The 18,572-nt window shown below is 39.6% G+C and overlaps 2 protein-coding genes across 2 annotated transcripts; one reads left to right on the top strand and one right to left on the bottom strand.

Annotated features, from left to right (window-relative positions):
* Positions 1-259: 259 nt before the first annotated feature.
* On the top strand, positions 260-4,412 carry LOC137093160 (fructose-bisphosphate aldolase B-like). Its single transcript, XM_067457904.1, has 6 exons — positions 260-391; positions 2,120-2,280; positions 2,445-2,528; positions 2,615-2,789; positions 2,873-3,072; positions 3,891-4,412. The coding sequence occupies exons 1-6, from the start codon at positions 286-288 to the stop codon at positions 3,984-3,986; spliced, it is 822 nt and encodes a 273-aa protein (XP_067314005.1). The 5' UTR covers positions 260-285; the 3' UTR covers positions 3,987-4,412.
* On the bottom strand, positions 4,356-18,316 carry LOC137093159 (L-asparaginase-like). Its single transcript, XM_067457903.1, has 6 exons — positions 18,231-18,316; positions 18,020-18,115; positions 10,794-10,954; positions 9,691-9,774; positions 9,453-9,615; positions 4,356-4,622 (listed from the first exon to the last, which is right to left on the bottom strand). Exons 1-6 carry the CDS (start codon positions 18,276-18,278, stop codon positions 4,533-4,535), a joined length of 642 nt encoding a protein of 213 aa, XP_067314004.1. The 5' UTR covers positions 18,279-18,316; the 3' UTR covers positions 4,356-4,532.
* Between the last annotated feature and the right edge of the window lie 256 nt (positions 18,317-18,572).

Here is an 18,572-nt window from a genome sequence, read left to right on the forward strand (position 1 = left end):
CTTTGGAAGATTCAGTTCGAAGGCCGGTAAGCGCCCTCTGGAGGAAGAACACTGAAGAGAACCGTCGTAGTTTCCGTGACCTGCTCTTCTCTGTAGACACCTCTATCTCTGAAAGTATTGGTGGTGTCATCTTTTTCCATGAAACTCTGTACCAGAAATCAGACAAAGGAGTTCTGTTTCCAAAAGTCATCAAGGACAAGGGCATCGTAGTTGGTTTGTATGTTTTTACTCATGATGTAGTTAATGAATGGTGTGCAAAGCTGCAAACGTAAGATCTTCTCACTAATGTTGGCAGTGATGTTATTAAATGAAAGTTTTGTGTTTTTGTGCACAAAGGTGGACAAAGGCACAGCCGGCTTGGCCGGTACAGATGGAGAGACAACCAGGCAGGGTAACTTTTTTACTCAAATACTTCTTAACATGACAGTAATCTATCCTGACTTGTATCCATTTTAGAGGGGTCCTATATGCCCCTTAACAAAGTCTTGATTTGTTTTTGGGGTGTTCTAGAATATGCCTTCATGCTTGATTTATGCATTATTTTTCACACATTTTATATTATAGCCCCTCTTTCTCGAGTCTGGCTCAAACATGCCAATTTCAATTTAGCCCCTCCTTCCAAAAAACTAAATGTGCTGTGATTGGTTCGCTGGCCCAGTGTATTGTGATTGGCGCCACCTAGCATTTTTGGGAAATATCTTTCCCCTTCATAACTGCATAAGTTCTTCTCTAGTGTAAATATTGATGATGGTGTCCATTTCAAACCAATTTGAGCCTGATTCAGAGCCTGGCAGTGTTAACCAGGGCTGTACATTAATTTTGTTTGCACATAGCACTGGTGCTAGCGGTTAAATGTTTTGTAGTGCAGGTCAGCAGGATTGTAATGTACATTACATCTCATAAAACAACCACAAGTAGCACAGTTCATCGCTTAAACAGGCAGATGACTGGCTGTACAGGACATGCAAAATGCAACCCTTTAAAATAAAAATTTCCAGACAAACATTTGGAAAATAACACATTTTGCTTATATAGCCCAATATCTCCGACTACAATCCAAACGAAATCCATTCACAAATCAACCTCACAACAACATTACACTTAAATAAAATTAAATTTAAAGAATACATACATTTTTTATTCATGAAGATTACATGGAAAATATGCCATGCATAGTGGACGATTCATGCCACCTTTTGATAAACAAGCACTTTTCAAATGAAAATGGCATGAAATTACCATTATAACCAGTACCTGGCTGAAGAGCTCATTTGCCATAATTATTTACATTATTAAATTACTATTATAGCAAACTTTAGTACTTTTATTGTTTTGAAGTATGATGGGAAGTACTGGAAAAGTCTCATGTCATTTGCATGAAGGGAATGTTTTTTCATTAAGCCGAGACCCACAAAGCCTAGAAATGTTAATTATTTAACTATACTGTGATTACTTAAAAATATAAAATCAATAAACAGTTTAATTATTAATACCAATAATGCAATAAATAATTTCAATAATACATTGAATGGCATTTGGATTTCCAAATGTATTTTTCATAAATCCAAATGTATTCATTGAAAAAAAAACATTTTCAATTCAAAGTGTGCAGAACTGATTTCATGGAAAGACTTTGCAGCCAGAGATTCACCAGTACGTTTTAGAGTGTTTTTTTTTTTTTGTGTGTGTCATTTTATTATACATTATAGATACGGTGCTATCCACCATTTAATTGTATTTTTTGGAAAACTATGGTAATACAAACATTTATCGATCACAAAACCATGGGTCATTTTCCTAAGGAGCGGTGAACCATCTGTACAAAAGCAAGCTGTACAGAAAACAAGCTGTTCTCCATAAAATGTGCAGCACACAGATAAACGTTTGGGTTTGAATGTTCAGGAACAGTTTAAGTTTGTCAGCCTTAGGAGGGTCAAACAAATGAGGCGTGGCTTTGGGCAGCAATTCGCAGGGAGGGTGGGATCGTATGGTTTCGATGCCAGCAGGCTGAAGTTAGCATTTCCCAGATCACCAATAGCACCTTTAAGTTGAAAACGTTAAAAAGCATAATAGGACCCCTTTTAAAGGAAGGTATTTTTGCCTGATCTGTTTCACTCAGGATTGGATGGTCTGTCTGAACGCTGTGCCCAGTACAAGAAGGATGGTTGTGACTTTGCCAAGTGGCGCTGTGTACTTAAGATCTCTGAGAGCTGCCCCTCTGCTCTCGCAATTGCTGAAAATGCTAACGTTCTTGCCAGATATGCCAGCATTTGCCAACAGGTATGTCCAACAGAATGCGGCTGGCTCATGTGATCCTACTTATTGTTCATGAACAGCCTTTACATGACTGAACACTTGATAGCCAGCGTGCCATTTGTCTATTTTGTTTCTATAACTGGCTAGAAGATCTTTTCTTCTGATTAATTCTTCCTCAATTCCTTTAGAATGGTTTGGTTCCCATTGTAGAGCCTGAGATCCTCCCAGACGGAGATCATGACCTGCAACGGTGCCAGTACGTCACTGAGAAGGTAAGCGTCCTTCCAGAATAAACGATTAAAGCAGAGCAATGCAAAATTATCCATTGAAAATAACTCCCAACTAATTGCAAACCAAGGTCCTGTCGGCTCTGTACAAGGCTCTCTCTGACCACCATGTGTATCTGGAGGGAACTCTGCTCAAACCAAACATGGTCACCGCTGGACACTCCTGCACCAAGAAGTACACCCCTCAGGAGGTTGCCATGGCAACAGTAACTGCTCTCAGACGCACTGTGCCAGCTGCTGTACCAGGTGTGTCAGTCAGCGCCAGGTCATTAGAGGAAGTCGTCCATTTAAGTGCTCTTCAATCCTTGAACATCTCTTCTGGTTCTCAGGCATCTGCTTCCTCTCTGGTGGTCAAAGTGAGGAGGAGGCCTCTCGGAATCTGAATGCCATGGATCAGCTTCCCCTGCACAGACCCTGGAAACTGAGCTTCTCTTATGGCTGTGCCCTCCAGGCCTCAGCTCTTGCTGCATGGAAGGGACAAGCAGCGAACAAGAAGGCTGCACAGGATGCCTTCGTCACACGTGCGAAGGTAACCAATGTCAAACTTAAAATACTGCATGTGGGAAATATCGTGCCTCATTAGCCGCTTTTCCGCTGTCCAGTGCGAGCCAGGGTTTTCAATGGGCCAGGCTGGGCAAATAGCCAGACCTGTAGCTTCACTAAAACCCTCCTGTAACACGCATCTCTGGAACAACATCACGCAAATCCATCGTTTCACCAACAAATGGAACGAATCAGAAAGATATCACTGGAAACTAGCGAAATTATCATTTCAACAAATTTCCCACCAAAAGTACACTCTCTCCAGTGACAACCCCAATAGTTATATTATCAGTCAGAGAAACAGCTTGTCTGCTTTCTGCAAGCAGTCGTATTTATTATATTTACTATAGGAATGGTAGCTATAGGAATATTTACTATAGAAATGGACTATAATTGTGCAGTCTTTTGCATCGCATATAAATATTACAGTGATCAGAATCACATCAGATTACAAACAGAAGTTATTAACACTCACTGCTGTCTGAAAATGAGTTGAGCTGAATGAAATTATCTGCAGTGCTGCTGTCTCAGATAAACAGATGAGCTTTGTTTTTAAACACACCTCAACACCGAGCTGGCCCACTTTGGACCAAGGTATCCTACAGGCCAAAAAACCCTGGCCATTGGCCCGGAAGAGGCCCGATCAAGCCCCTGAAGTGGCAGTGGAAACACGACTGGCCCTGGCACGCACTAGCACACCGCCTTTCGCCCAAAAGTAGAAACGCAGCTATCGTGTTGTCAGTTTATAGGTCTACCATATCAAATAAAGTGCCATATGTTCATGCTTCTTTGTTTCTTTTTCAGATTAATAGTCTTGCATCAAAAGGCGAATACAAACCCTCAGGCCAGGCTGACCAAGCATCGACACAGTCCCTCTTTACCGCCAGCTATGTCTACTAAACTCAACAACAAAAAACAGCAACTTGTTCTGGATAATACAAAATGTACATGCAAAGATACCAAAAGATATTAAAGATGATCTTACAACTAGGGGTTGCACAGTTCACTAGTCGACTTTAATGCTCTGCCATGACGCTTTAAGCTTGACATCGACTTGTCGCTGATTGCTCCTGTTTCCAACAAAATTACAAATAAGTAACTGTGCACAATTTTGTTCATTAATGATGTCATCAGCGACTAGTCGACATTGACTTGACTTTACTCAAATAAATGTCCACTTAAGAAACATCTGAAGTCGTTCAACCCCTACTGACCACTCAATGTGTACACTTAATTGTACAAGAAAGAATGTTCTACCAGACTCAAACAGACCCTGAATTAGTTTGAGCTTTATTGCATTTTAAATAAATGATACATTTTGTTTGAGTTGTTTTTTGTTTAATCATTAAGGGGGGATTGAACTGATTGTGCTTTTGCACCTGATGTCAACTGGTCCGACTTGAGTTTCTACACAGCAGACTGAAAAGAGATGCTGAAGGGTGAGTTTCAAATAGGAAGGTTGAAGAGCACCAATATGTCATGCAGGTTATTCTTTCTTGCTTCACTTGCTGCTGTCCTTCCCCAAATATCAGCAATCTGGTAGGGAAAAGACAAATTATACATGTTGGATGTTGACAGTCTTATGCTCTCTTTAAATTTTCTTTAAAAAATGTTTAAAAAAATGCTTTTAATCGGAGTGGTCCAATACCTTAGGACTATTGTTACACTTAATCTCGAAATACACAAACATTTTTACTGGATTCGAGGAGTTTATGTGGTTGTAATAAAAATAGTAGCACTCCCATCCCATCATTTGGACCAAAATAGGTATGAATGTGAAATAGAGTTGTCAAAAAAAGTAAACTCCACACACCACAAATGAAGACATGAGACATGCACATGCATACATGCACACCGAGGAATTCCCATTACAATTAATTGGGGGGGTCATATAACTGGGGCAAAGCTTTTTCTTTTTTTTTTTTAAATAAAAATCAATCACATTGCAGACTACAAATATGAAGAGGTTAGATTTTAACACGTTTACAATGCAGAACTTTGTCAATATACATAATAAAATATTTGTTGTTGGACATGTGCCATAAATAGATTTGTAAACCTACAACAAGTGTATTTGTATGATAGCATTTACTTTTAAAGTGACTATTGTAATGGGGTAGTCAAATATAATTAGTCTATTTTTATTTTTAGATGCATAATGAAGAAAAAAAACTGACTTCAGGACACAGAGGAACAGTTTGTTAGCTCCATATAGAGCTATAAAGCAATCTAGTGGCAGAAGTCAATATCATGTTATATGTTTTTTCCACAAGGGGTTGGCAGTGACACCCAGGGCCCTATTTTAACGAACTGAGTGCATGATCTGAAGTGCATGACGCAGGTGCACTTAGGACGTGTGTCCGAATACACTTCCGAGTACTGAATACACAACTAACACACGTTAGTTTAACGATGGGAAAAATGGTCTGTGTAGTCCAGGCATATGGTCCAGAAGGGTTGTACCTAGTCTCTTAATGAGTCATGGGTGTGTTTTGGGCATACCGTGCAATAACCCAATCAGAGTCTTATCACCCATTCCCTTTAAAAGCTAGTTGCGCAGTGCAGAGTGTATGTGTGGTGTGCACCGCGGCGCAAATAGGTGCATATTACTGCACATATAAGACACAAATACTGCACTTTTGACTGTAGACCAGAGGCCGGATTCACAAAAAATTCTTAAGAATAAATTTCTTCTTAACTGAGAATTTCTTCCTATTTTCTAACTTAAAGGGGTGATGAATTGAGAAATCTACTTTCGCTTGAGCTTTGATATATAAAAGGTCATGGTAATATAAGAATATCCTGTAAGTTACAGAGCTGAAAAAACATCCTTGTTAGTCAAAGAAAAGCTTCTATAGACACCAGGCCCAGAAAACGATCATGTGCTTCATCCTGACGTGATCGTGCGACGAAACAAGCCTCTACAGCAGGGGTCTTCAACTAAAATAGCTTGGGGTCCAGAAAAAAAACCTTCTCACCGGCCGAGGTCCGGACAGTTATATACCTAAAAACATGAATCGATGTCTTTTTGCCAGACTAAAGAAATCAGTGTAGATTAAAATGTCTTTATTGAACAAAATATAATATGTTCTCATATAGATAAAGTATGTCTTTTCATTTTTTTAAAGCAAACATAGGTAATCCTTCAAAAAATGTATTTAATTTTGAGGTTATTCTGTTTGCTTTGGTACAAAATATCTAATTCAACCAGTAGCCATGTCTGACAAAAATATGATGAATGAAAAAATGCCTTCATCTCTAAATCTGCACTGAAAATACATTAATTTCAACATTACTAGCAACTAAAGTGCTTTTTCTGCTGAACTGAGATAAACAGTAACAATCAATGAACACAAACCCTCCTGGTTAAAAAAACAAAACAGAAATCTCATAACATAATGTTATGTTCATTCACATGTATAGCCTACATTTAGTTAGGTAGAGGCTATCTTCAGCACTGCTCTCTCTGTGCTTCAAATTGCACTGGTAAAAAATCATTTGCAATATCATCCAGAAACACAAACAGGCAAAAATAAGGTGCCACCAGTGTTGGAAAAATGAAAAAGTCCACAAAATATTTTATCTCTTTATTTCAACTGTTCCTTTAAATCCAGAAAAACGTAAATAACCTCTCAAAAGGCTGAGCTGAGTTGAACTTAAAGATGGAATGGAAGCATAAACATTCCTTGTTCCAAAAAAATAAAATAATAATAATAATAAAAAAGTGAATATAGCTACATTGTCTGAACTTCAGTGCATGTGAGAAATTGGCTCATTTATTTTCTGCGTCCTTACCTCAGACTGCTGAGGATAAAGGGGTCTTTAAAATGTGTATGGCTGAATCAGAAATCGCCCCTATACCCTAAATAGGGCATTATTTGAGGGGACAGCCATTTGTAGTGGCGTGGACATGTCACAGTGGACATGTTTGAGTGTACTCACATGTTGCACCGCAATAACGAGTGTACAGCCGATGTACACACAACAGCTGTCCGACTTCACGCACTCGTTTTCATTCACTCCTTCAAGTGAACTGTAATAGTGGACTAACGTAGGGAATAGTGGATGAGGGTTAAGGGGCCAATTTCTGATTCAGCCTCTGTTTTGCGCGCCGCTTTCTTCAGTCTCTTCACTGCGCGTCTAAACATATAGTGAGCATAGTAACGTAGCCGCACACCGGACTGAAGCTCATGGGCGCGTCTCAGGATCTCACACTGGACGCTCACATACGCGCAAGCTCAGTTTTGAATCGACTTCTGACAGAAGAGCTGCACGATGTATTACATTTATATTATATTTCCCTCAAATCCTCCATGTACATACTGATTCCACCCTGTGCTACAAGAGATACACTCATCGTGAAGTTCTTCTGTCAGGAGTCGATTCAAAACTGAGCTCGCGCATAATGCGCGCGACATAGGAAATGCGCGACATAGGCAACACAGGAAAAACGGTTCTACTGAGCTGCCTGATATAAATGTGATTATTTATTTATTTATTTTAAATCGCATTAGGCATTTAGTTATTTCAGTGTGTCAAAAGGCTTCGCGGTCCGGATGGATGCATCTCGCGGTCCGGATCCGGACCGGAGTCCGCCAGTTGGCGACCCCTGCTCTACAGAATAATAAGCGCATGTAATTCAGTAGCCCCGCCCACCGACTCATCGGATCATGCTAGCCAGCAGCAATAAACATGTTGAAGAAGATAGCAAGATATTGTGGAAGAACAGTCGCTGCATATGCTTCCTTCGGATCCTAATATTAGGAACGTGTGATACTACATTTATTTTTAATATAGTTCGCTTTATTTCACTGCGGAAGAAACAGAATATAATCTTTTATAATCTTAGATTATATAATATAATCTTTCATTATATATATATATAAGCCAGTTCATACCACCTTTAAGTTCATACGGCAACGGTTGTCAAGGGCAACACAACAGAGGGGCGGGGTGAACAAAACTCATTATCATTTAAAGTTGTATGCACTGAAATGGCTTGGTGAAAACAGAGCTGTTTTTGTCCAGGTAAAATTAGTGTTTGCTTACAATACCAAGGAAAATTTTTAATTAAGTATATTACAAACTTTTCATTTAGACACTAAAGAATCACAAAAATGGCCTTATATGACCCCTTTAAAATAACATTTTTTTAGTCTGGTCTGCCTCAGGTCTAACGGCACTTGTCAATGTCAAAATTATTTAGATGGGCAGGGTTTACGTTCTCTTTTGGCTCGGGCAGTCTATATAGACGAGCGTGTCATTCTATATGCCAATGTGGGGACTCTTTCTGGTGAAATCACAAAACAAAATGCACACAAATGTGCCCATGCTCTTAATATGCAATCATTGATGAACATCTTTGATTTTAATGAAGAGGTAAACTTTATGTTGGTGGATTAGAACCTGTAACCTTCGACACAGTTTACAAAAATTCTACCACCAGACCACTAATGAACTCAATGTTTATGTTTAAATGTTTAATGAAAATATTATTTGCAAATAGTTCCAAAATGATTATATTCTGTTTCTTTATGCTTTATAAAAATAAACTATCGTCCATCCCGTCCCCAATGTTCAAGACATGGTTACGTCCTTTTCCTAATGTGCAACTTTGAACAGTTTTAACAAGCTTTTGCATGTTATGGAGTTGTTTTGTGTTTAAGTTAAAAGAATGTGAAGAATTAAATTAAATCATTGATAAAGTCTAGTAATTTAGAGTAGGGCTGCACAATGAATTGAATATCTAATCGTGATTATGATTACAGATGCCAAGAACATGTAATCATTCAAAGCTGCGATTACAAAAAAAGCACTTATATTATTCTGCATACTTAAGAGGTGTTTAGAGCATGTTATGCTGTAAGAGGCGAATACTTCATTGTAGGGATTAACCCAGCATAATAGGAACTACCAGTCACAAAAGTGTACGCTGACAGGTAGAATGCATGCGAAATAGCACCCACCATTTTTAACAAGCCGTGCACACAGCCTACATGAACGGAAAAATGTGATATATGGGCCATCAAATGCTAAGGAGACAATACAATGCAACTTTGAGGGGAGCAAGTGAAACACGATTAAGTATTTCTGCTCAGCTAGTGACATTGGACATCAACCACATGGAAAACGCTAATAATAATTTTAGGGCCTTGGGTCATTTTGACCAGCAGGGGAAGGGGGTGCTATAGCTACAGGAGAGCATAAGCGTTAAATATTTGACATATTAGTTTAACAAGTCAGAATAGTAAAAAAAAAAAAAAGTTTTAAATTTAAACAAAAAAGAAATATTACAAAAAACAGATTATGCATTCATAATGTTCACACTATATACAGTATGTTAACAAAATTCTGTTTTTATTATACCTCTGGGGAAGCGCCACATTGAAGAAGTTTGGACACCATGAGTTCGTTCCTCTTCTCCACGGCTACATGTAAAGCAGTCTGTCCGTTGTAATCACGCTGGTTCATGTCTGTACCAGCCAAGTGCCATGCATAAACAAGCCTATAGTCTTTAGCCCGAACTGCCCTAAATATGAGAGAACAGTTGAATGCAAATGTCCACAGCAAACTGGCTATTTAATTTGTTGTTTGAAAGACTGACTTGATAAGGTCCATGGCCATTCGCACAGGATGTTGAGTTACTGTGGCTCCATGCTGTATCAAAAACTTGATCGTGTCATAGTGCCTGGCATATGTAAGGTAATGGTGTAAAATAATGAAATATAGGCTACTTAAAGGATTAGTTCACCCAAAAATGAAATTTATGTCATTAATGACTAACCCTAATGTCATTCCACACCCATAAGATCTCTGTTCTTCTTCTGAAGACATTTTAAGATATTTTATATTTAGTCCGAGAGCTTTTTTTGTTCCTTTATTGAAAGTGTATGGACACTACCAGGGGCGTGGGACTGGGGGGATAAAGGGTACTGAGTAACCAGGGCCCGAGGCAGGGGGGGGGGGGCCTTAGAAGTCAGTTTTCTATACATACACATACATGGTACGGGGGCCCAGCAAGATGGTTTGTACCCAGGGCCCAAAATTTGGTGCTACGCCCCTGGACACTACTATACTGTCCATGTCCAGAAAGGTAAACATCATCAAAGTAGTCCATATGTGACATCAGTTAGTTTAGAATCTCTTGAAGCTTCGAAAATAAATTTTGGTCCAAAAATAACAAAAACGACGACTTTATTCAGCATTGTCTTTTCTTCTGGGTTTGTTTTCAATCCTCAAATAAAGATTCAAACTGTTATGAATCAGCTTATTGATTCGTGATTCAGATCGTGCGTCAAACTGCCACGCTACTGAAATCACGTGACATTGGTGATACGAATTCTGAATCGATACGCTGATTCATAACCGTTCAAATCTTTATTTGAGGATTGAAAACAAACCTGGAAGAGAAATGCTGAATAAAATTCAGTTTTTCACAAGAGTTTTGTGGGGGTTTTTGGAGCAAAATGTATTTTCGATGCTTCAAGAGATTCTAATTAACTAACTGATGTCACATTTGGACTACTCTGATGATTTTTTTTATTACCTTTCAGGACATGGACAGTGTAGTGTGTGTACACTTGCACACTATGCAAGTTACAGGTGTGTTACAGGTGTGGAACGACATTGGGGTGAGTCATTATTAATGACATAAATTTCATTTTTTGGTGAACTGACCCTTTAAATTAATTTATTCCAACCACTTACTTGTTTTTTATGGCAAGATGTAGAGGTGTGTAACCAAAACGGTTTGTTATTTGGTATGTTGCTCCAAGACCCAGTAATTGCAATACCATGGAAGTGTTCCCTATTTCACAAGCTCTGTGCATTGCAGTGTTGCCATCATAGTCTCTATCATCTATGTCCATCTAAAGAAAGCACGAGATAAAGCATAGACAGGGTTGAGGAGTGAACAAATACATGTAACTTGTTGCTCATTTAAGATATACAAAATTCAAGTAAATGTACTTCATTATATTTGGATTTTAAACAAATTAGTTACATCCAAAAAATATTTTAGATTACCAAAGTGATTACTTTGTCATTTATTTAAATTAAACATGAATGAATGAATGAATGAGGCATTTATATAGTGCTTAAAAATCTCACTGGAATGGATTTTTACAATTAATGCTAAAATAAATGTTTGAAAATGTGTTATGGTAGCCTGGATGCCAGCCGAATTTAGCCCCGCCCACAAAATGTTTAGGTCGGGCAGTTCGGTCTGGCCTCGATCTATAGGACAATTCACCATGACGTCACGTCACAACGGTAATAAACGTTCTCCCGGGTGGCAAAAGCCGAAGCGTTTCTATGGCATCGCTAGTAAATTGCTTGGGATTCAGACATAGTTAACATGATGATTGAGCCTTGAGGGACTGATTCATTAATTCAGGAGATAGCAATACATGAAATGCCTAACCTTGGTCTAGTAGATGTAGCGCTAGTCTACAAACAGTTACCATCATTTTTAAATGAGCCTCAGCCTACCATTGAGTAGTTATTTTAGTGACTGTTGCTGTTGTAGATGGTCTATTTCCCTGTTATCTAACTATTTACCAGTTCTCTGCTTTTCAACAAATCATTTGCACACATTTTTTTCTTTATTTTTTGTATCTGAAGCTATAGCAGCAACATTGAAAGCTCTGGTGTCTGTGTTTAACACGAAAGCTTGTGTGATCGCGGCCGGCTCGCGGTGCAAACAGTCGTGCCGTGTACCAGCTGATTTGATGCGATGATCAACTTAAATGACTCGTAGCATCTGCAATATCAATCAAAACTCGATGTTAAAATATGTTATATTTATCATTTTATATGGACCTAATCACTACACCTGTTAGCAGTCATAATGTAAACATCCATTATTGATATAAAATAGCCGAAATCACATGAACAATCACACAAAAACCTTATTCCATAGTTATTGTGTGTTTGTTAGCTTCTTAGTTCACGCGTAGAAATGTAGAACAGACTCGTTCTTCACAGAGCCAGAATGAGGAAATGTCCGAGACAGGGAGCGCGTCATGCAAGGGCGGTGTTGAGCAATATCAAAAGACTGACAGATCAGAGGGCGAATGAACGCCTGATGACTGATATCCGATGCATATCATTAAGAAGAGACACAGAGAGAGGTCTGCGCATGTTTTAACTCTTTTATATCAAATAATTCCGTGAGAAATGAATAGAAATGGTATTCTGTATGACGAAATATTTTGCAAACGTGATGTCAATATTTCTCCAAATATGAGGACTTTTGAATTAAGAGCTAAACTGAAAGCTGTTCTTTGCGATCTCTGTGAACACAAATGAGCCAGTGCAGACGAGAGAATGAAAGTGCGTCTGATAATCTATTCAAAATATCGTTCATAACGGATCGATAATAATGCACTCACCTGGTAGGCTATAAACCACGCGAGAGTTACCTTCCGTCCATGCGCCTGTAAATCGGTTTTATTTTATTATAAATAAAGGTTTAGTTGTTTCAAACTAATTATTTTATTTTTTTATACATTTCCACTTTGCGGAAGTCCCGCAAAATAATTGTATTTTCCCGCAACTCGCACACAATAATATCTTGCCGCCCGCATACGCATTCACCCATCAAATATGATCCTGTGCCGCACTCGGTTGTGCTGGGTCCCGCAGGAGTGCAGTTGCCTATTTGGAAAGAAACGTTAGGCTGTTAGAGCGGTCTTGCTACACATTAAATCTGTAAATTATTGAAAACAATAAACATACCCTTGCAAAAATTATACACTTTTACTGCAGTATTTTAAATAGTTTAAACTAATATATAAACTAAATAATTACATTTACAGCAATGAAATGCTCATTTTTATTACAATGCAAAATTCATTGAAGTTCATGCATCTATTTTCATGTTGATTAAAAAAAGTCTACTGACAATGTCTGACATGAACAACATTTCAACAATTACAAATATTAAAATACAAATATTACTTCTACATCACATGTCTTGAGTTTGTTTGAAGCTCGTTGGGCATTGAATGGAGTGCGTATGGTGATAGGCAACATGTCAAACGGGTCCGTTTATATTGCATGGTTTATGGAAGCAATGTTTCGGAGGTGTGAGACCAAGCGGCAACCTCCCACGATCTCTCTTGAAGCCAATACGGAAGTAATGTAAACTGCAATTCCTCAACTGGCCACTAGAGGCAGGCTCCAGAAGGGAGAAGAATCTCATTGAGCCCCATGTTAAAGTGCCCAACTTTACAGCAGAAAAAAACATGTTTACAGCCTGGTACAAATTGTGGTTTTTGCCTATACGGCTAATTTTGACCTTCATGACAACTGTGAGGGGGGTGAATTTTTTTCTAACTCATTCGTTTAGTTTATATAAAGCCTTAAAATTCGGCATAATTAAGGGCGTGGTTACAGGTGGATAGCCATTTATCCGCCATCTATAGTTATTGCGTCACCGTAGCTCCGCCCCCATCCCGCCTTTTTGCCCATTTTCTGTTATCCGGGAGTGACACGCGATGACTCGCTCACAAGATGGCAATGCCCAACTCGCCCCTACTTTAAAGGGTTACTTCAGCGATTAGCATATGGCTTTGTATCAGTAGAAACCCTGGAGTATATTCAAATGATTGTGCTTTCCCTCCTCATATCTCCCTGAGACAAGAGATTTATGCATTTTATTTCTGGAAAAATTCCTCCTATGATGCAAATTGATGATTTTTGCATCATAGGAGGAATGTTTGCCCAAAGGCTAAAGACTACAGCCAGCAGAAGGAGCCATTTCCGCATGTTTTGAATCCGCGCATGGGGGATGGAGATCACACTCAGCTTGCAGGGAGAGCTCAGCTCGCAGCTACAGGCACTCATTTAAACGGAGCTATGGTGAGCAATGTAAGTCTTTTAACTTCTCAAATTAATTTCTATGAAAGTTAAGCTTGCAAAGGCATGAACTGAAACGCGCCAGACTGAACTCGCGTTGTGAATGTATGCCGCGAGTGTAGTCGTGATTACCTCAGCTCTCATCACTCGTGCAGTTAGTGCTCAGTGCTGTGATACTCGCGCGGTGACTCACTCATTATATTGAACAGACACGTTCAGTTTTTAATTGTAGTGTCTTCTCTAACTCAGTCACAGTAATCAAGTTGGTGGCGTTGGGAATGGCCTCACAGGGCAGCGAAACATTCAGGGAATTGTAGTCTTTCATCCCCATGGGACAAAAATACTTTTTCTGTCTTTTCTCAGTCTAGAAGACACCAAATTCAAAAATAATTTCACATTTCTACTGCATTGATGACCCAGTTTAAATACAGATTCATCTTCCCAGCGCTGAAGTACCCCTTTAAGCTTCAGAACGGCTTATCAGAATCCTATGGGTGACGTCATGGATACTACGTCCATATTTTTTTACAGTCTATGTGTGAGACCCAGGCGCTCAGCGCTCATTAACCCCGGCGAGAGCAGCCTTCCTTCTGACTGCCGCTGCCTGGCAGAAGCCCCTCCCATGACGCAAATTCGCGTCTTTTGTGTTGTGAATGTCACACGTGAATAAAGCAAATGGACTCAAAATGTTCACGCGTCCAACTTTGCGCGAATAGCTATTTATTCGCGTCACTCGCGTCTGGTGTGAACGCTGCATAACTTATGTGTGCTAAACCGGAACTGAGATACCGTCAACCGGAAGTATCGAGTGTCATGGCGACGCCCACTAAGACTGACAGGAAAGTTGTGGATAATAATAATAATAATAGATTTTATTTATAATGCACTTTTCATTCCGAAGAATCTCAAAGTGCAACAAAGGGAAAAAAAATAACAAAAAAACAAGTAAAAATATAGAATACTACAAACAATCAACCAACACAGAAAACAGAACAGAAACAGAGCTGATGGTGAACAGAAACAGAGCTGATGGTGAACAGAAACAGAGCTGATGGTGAACAGAAACAGAGCTGATGGTGAACAGAAACAGAGCTGATGGTGAACAGAAACAGAGCTGATGGTGAACAGAAAACAGCTGATGGTGGTAGTCTCTGCTAGCTCCGCAGCACACTGTGGTCCACTCCATGTTTTAAATTTCTCCTAGCGGCAGTGTCCTGATGATGTTGTCGAGGCATGACAGCTGAAGACCAGATGATGGGTCTTTATGACGATTCAGACGATAGGGACCACCGCAGCACCATGCAGGAGGCAGAACATTTTTCCGGGCACTTCTGTGGACACACCAGGGTCCGCGCAGAATTCCAAGCCGCTCCACGGCCGCAATGCAAGACGGAACAGCGGCGCAGCCGAGAAGCGGAACATCCCAACATCATGCCGGACGCCGATGACGCTGGCCCGGATGACGCTAGCCCGTTGCAAACTTCAGCCACCAAGCAGCTCAAGCCTGAGGGAGACCACCAGTGAGCAGCCGCGGCGAGCAACATCAAATGTCCTTCAAACCAGAACCAACCGCGGCAATTTAAACATAAACATCAGAGAAGCGGTGGAAAACGGCGAAGCGACGAACAAAGTCCTCTCAGTGACTGCCAGCAATCAACAACAGTCCCAATTGTAGCTCTGACTGTTAGGCTAGTCACAAACATAATAAAATAAAATAAAATAAAATAAAAATCTAATAGTACAGTAACATGATTTGTGGGTGGAGAAGCGGCGAACAGACAACGCCAGCGTCCTCTCCCCCACGCTGCCTAGCAACCAATTGTATATATATATATATATATATATATATATATATATATATATATATATATATATATATATATATACACACACAGAGGTCCTTCTCAAAAAATTAGCATATTGTGATAAAGGTCATTATTTTCCTTAATGTAATGATAAAAATTAAACTTTCATATATTTTAGATTCATTGCACACCAACTGAAATATTTCTGATCTTTTATTGTTTTAATACTGATGATTTTGGCATACAGCTCATGAAAACCCAAAATTCCTGGCTCAAAAAATTAGCATATCATGAAAAGGTTCTCTAAACGAGCTATTAACCTAATCATCTGAATCAACTAATTAACTCTAAACACCTGCAAAAGATTCCTGAGGCTTTTAAAAACTCCCAGCCTGGTTCATTACTCACAACCGCAATCATGGGTAAGACTGCTGACCTGACTGCTGTCCAGAAGGCCATCATTGACACCCTCAAGCGAGAGGGTAAGACACAGAAAGAAATATCTGAACAAATAGGCTGTTCCCAGAGTGCTGTATCAAGGCACCTCAGTGGGAAGTCTGTGGGAAGGAAAAAGTGTGGCAAAAAACGCTGCACAGCGAGAAGAGGTGACCGGACCCTGAGGAAGATTGTGGAGAAGGACCGATTCCAGACCTTTGGGGACCTGTGGAAGCAGTGGACTGAGTCTGGAGTAGAAACATCCAGAGTCACCGTGCACAGGCGTGTGCAGGAAATGGGCTAGAGGTGTCACATTCCCCAGGTCAAGCCACTTTGGGCTACAGAGAAGCAGCACTGGACTGTTGCTCAGTGGTCCAAAGTACTTTTTTCGGATGAAAGCAAATTTTGCATGTCATTCGGAAATCAAGGTGCCAGAGTCTGGAGGAAGACTGGGGAGAAGGAAATGCCAAATGCCATTAAGAAATGCCTGAAGTCCAGTGTCAAGTACCCACAGTCAGTGATGGTCTGGGGTGCCATGTCAGCTGCTGGTGTTGGTCCACTGTGTTTTATCAAGGGCAGGGAATCAAGATTTCGTTTTTCAGCCCGACCCGGCACCTGCTGACAGTGCCAAAACCACTGGTAAATGGTTTACTGACCATGGTATTACTGTGCTCAACTGGTCTGCCAACTCTCCTGACCTGAACCTCATAGAGAATCTGTGGGATATTGTGAAGAGAAAGTTGAGAAACGCAAGACCCAACACTCTGGATGAGCTTAAGTCTGCTATCGAAGCATCCTGGGCCTCCATAACACCTCAGCAGTGCCACAGGCTGATCGCCTCCATGCCACGCCAAACTGAAGCAGTCATTTCTGCAAAAGGATTCCCGACCAAGTATTGAGTGCATAACTGAACGTAATTATTTGAAGGTTGACTTTTTTTGTATTAAAAACACTTTTCTTTTATTGGTCGGATGAAATATGCTTTTTTTTGTTGAGAATTTTGGGTTTTCATGAGCTGTATGCCAAAATCATCAGTATTAAAACAATAAAAGACCTGAAATATTTCAGTTGGTGTGCAATAATATAAAATATATAATAATTTTAGTTATTTTTGGGATGAAAGTATCCACTAAAACTGCTGTCAAAATGTATCAGATAAATACTTTCAACTTTTATTTTGCATAAATCTGTTAATCAACCTCACTCCTGATCAAAACTACTAGGCCTAAATGTTTTCAAAAAATCTAGGATGATGTCGCTGATTTGGGGAAAAAACACACTCAAAATGACTATGTTCAATATAAAAAGTGATAGATAGATTTTTACTTTGTGAAAGAATGTAAATGCAGCATCAGAATAAAAACAATTCTCCCTCATTTATATGCTGTTATACTGTAAAATGTTATATATTTTACCTCTTCCCAACATGGATGCAGCATCGTTCTGGCTTCTTGAGCATGTTTTGTTTCGAAAAATATTTTTGTTTAAAATAATATGCAGAGGAAAACCAAGTCCAACGTTTGGTGGTCCTTTCGTGTTAGATGCCTTATTAGTATCCCAAAGCATTCTAACGTTTTTAAACGGGTGTAATTAACGACATACATTGCAAATTACCTTTTAAAGCATGTATTTTGTAATTTGTTGTGAAATACATATTAAAAGTAACCTTCCCAAACCTGAGCATGGTAGCCTAGAAATCTAGACGCACCCTGCGGCAGCAAATTTAATCTGCCCGCACATCTGCCAAACATCTCGATGTGGGTCTGGCTTGTCAGGCTATGAGCATGGATTAAGAATTTTAAAACTGGTCATATGAAAGAGAAGAGATCTTACATGCTTGAGAATCTCCTGTAAAGACAGATAGTCGTTGTTCTCTACGCATCTGCCTGCAAAAGAGGGCAGCAGCCGTTGATGAAGTGCTTCGACGTCCTGGGTAAAAGGTAAAAGCATGCAATCGGACGTTACTTCATTAATCCAAGGAATTTTGATGCGTTCATCTCAATAAACGAATAGAAAGCAGAGGATAGCAAACTTGTAAGCTCACTTCGGGTGACTTGTTTGAAAGCCAGGGGAATCTGAGCACATCGCCCATGCGCCGGAGGAACCCCCGGCCTCGCAGTTTAGGTTCACATTTCGACAATGGAAGAAACAACGGATCGTATGGTTCATCTTCTGCTTCCTCAACTAGTAACGTTATACGTCAAACGAAGTTTTAGATTAAAACAGATTTTAATAAACAACAACATGGCTTAAAAATGGCTTTTTATATTAAAAAGTGTGATATAAATCTGTACTTACGGTACATGTTTGGTGACCTCGAGTGTTGATGACGTTAAATGGCCGTTATTGTCGGTTTCATCGAACGCACGCGCGTTGCTACGGTTAC

Source organism: Pseudorasbora parva, chromosome 11 (genome assembly GCF_024679245.1).
Source record: "Pseudorasbora parva isolate DD20220531a chromosome 11, ASM2467924v1, whole genome shotgun sequence".
In the NCBI taxonomy this organism is placed as follows: domain Eukaryota; kingdom Metazoa; phylum Chordata; class Actinopteri; order Cypriniformes; family Gobionidae; genus Pseudorasbora; species Pseudorasbora parva.

Bases quoted from the DNA above. Each gene is read 5' to 3' on its own strand.
- LOC137093160 (XM_067457904.1), top strand. From the start codon at position 286: ATGTTGGCAGTGATGTTATTAAATGAAAGTTTTGTGTTTTTGTGCACA. The intron at 2,281-2,444 runs GTATGTCCAACA...CAATTCCTTTAG, and splicing joins ATGCCAGCATTTGCCAACAG to AATGGTTTGGTTCCCATTGT. The intron at 3,073-3,890 runs GTAACCAATGTC...TTTCTTTTTCAG, and splicing joins CCTTCGTCACACGTGCGAAG to ATTAATAGTCTTGCATCAAA.
- LOC137093159 (XM_067457903.1), bottom strand. From the start codon at position 18,278: ATGGGCGATGTGCTCAGATTCCCCTGGCTTTCAAACAAGTCACCCGAA. The intron at 10,955-18,019 runs GTAAGATCTCTT...TGCTTTCTTTAG, and splicing joins TACAGGAGATTCTCAAGCAT to ATGGACATAGATGATAGAGA. The intron at 9,775-10,793 runs GTAAGTGGTTGG...TACATATGCCAG, and splicing joins CATCTTGCCATAAAAAACAA to GCACTATGACACGATCAAGT.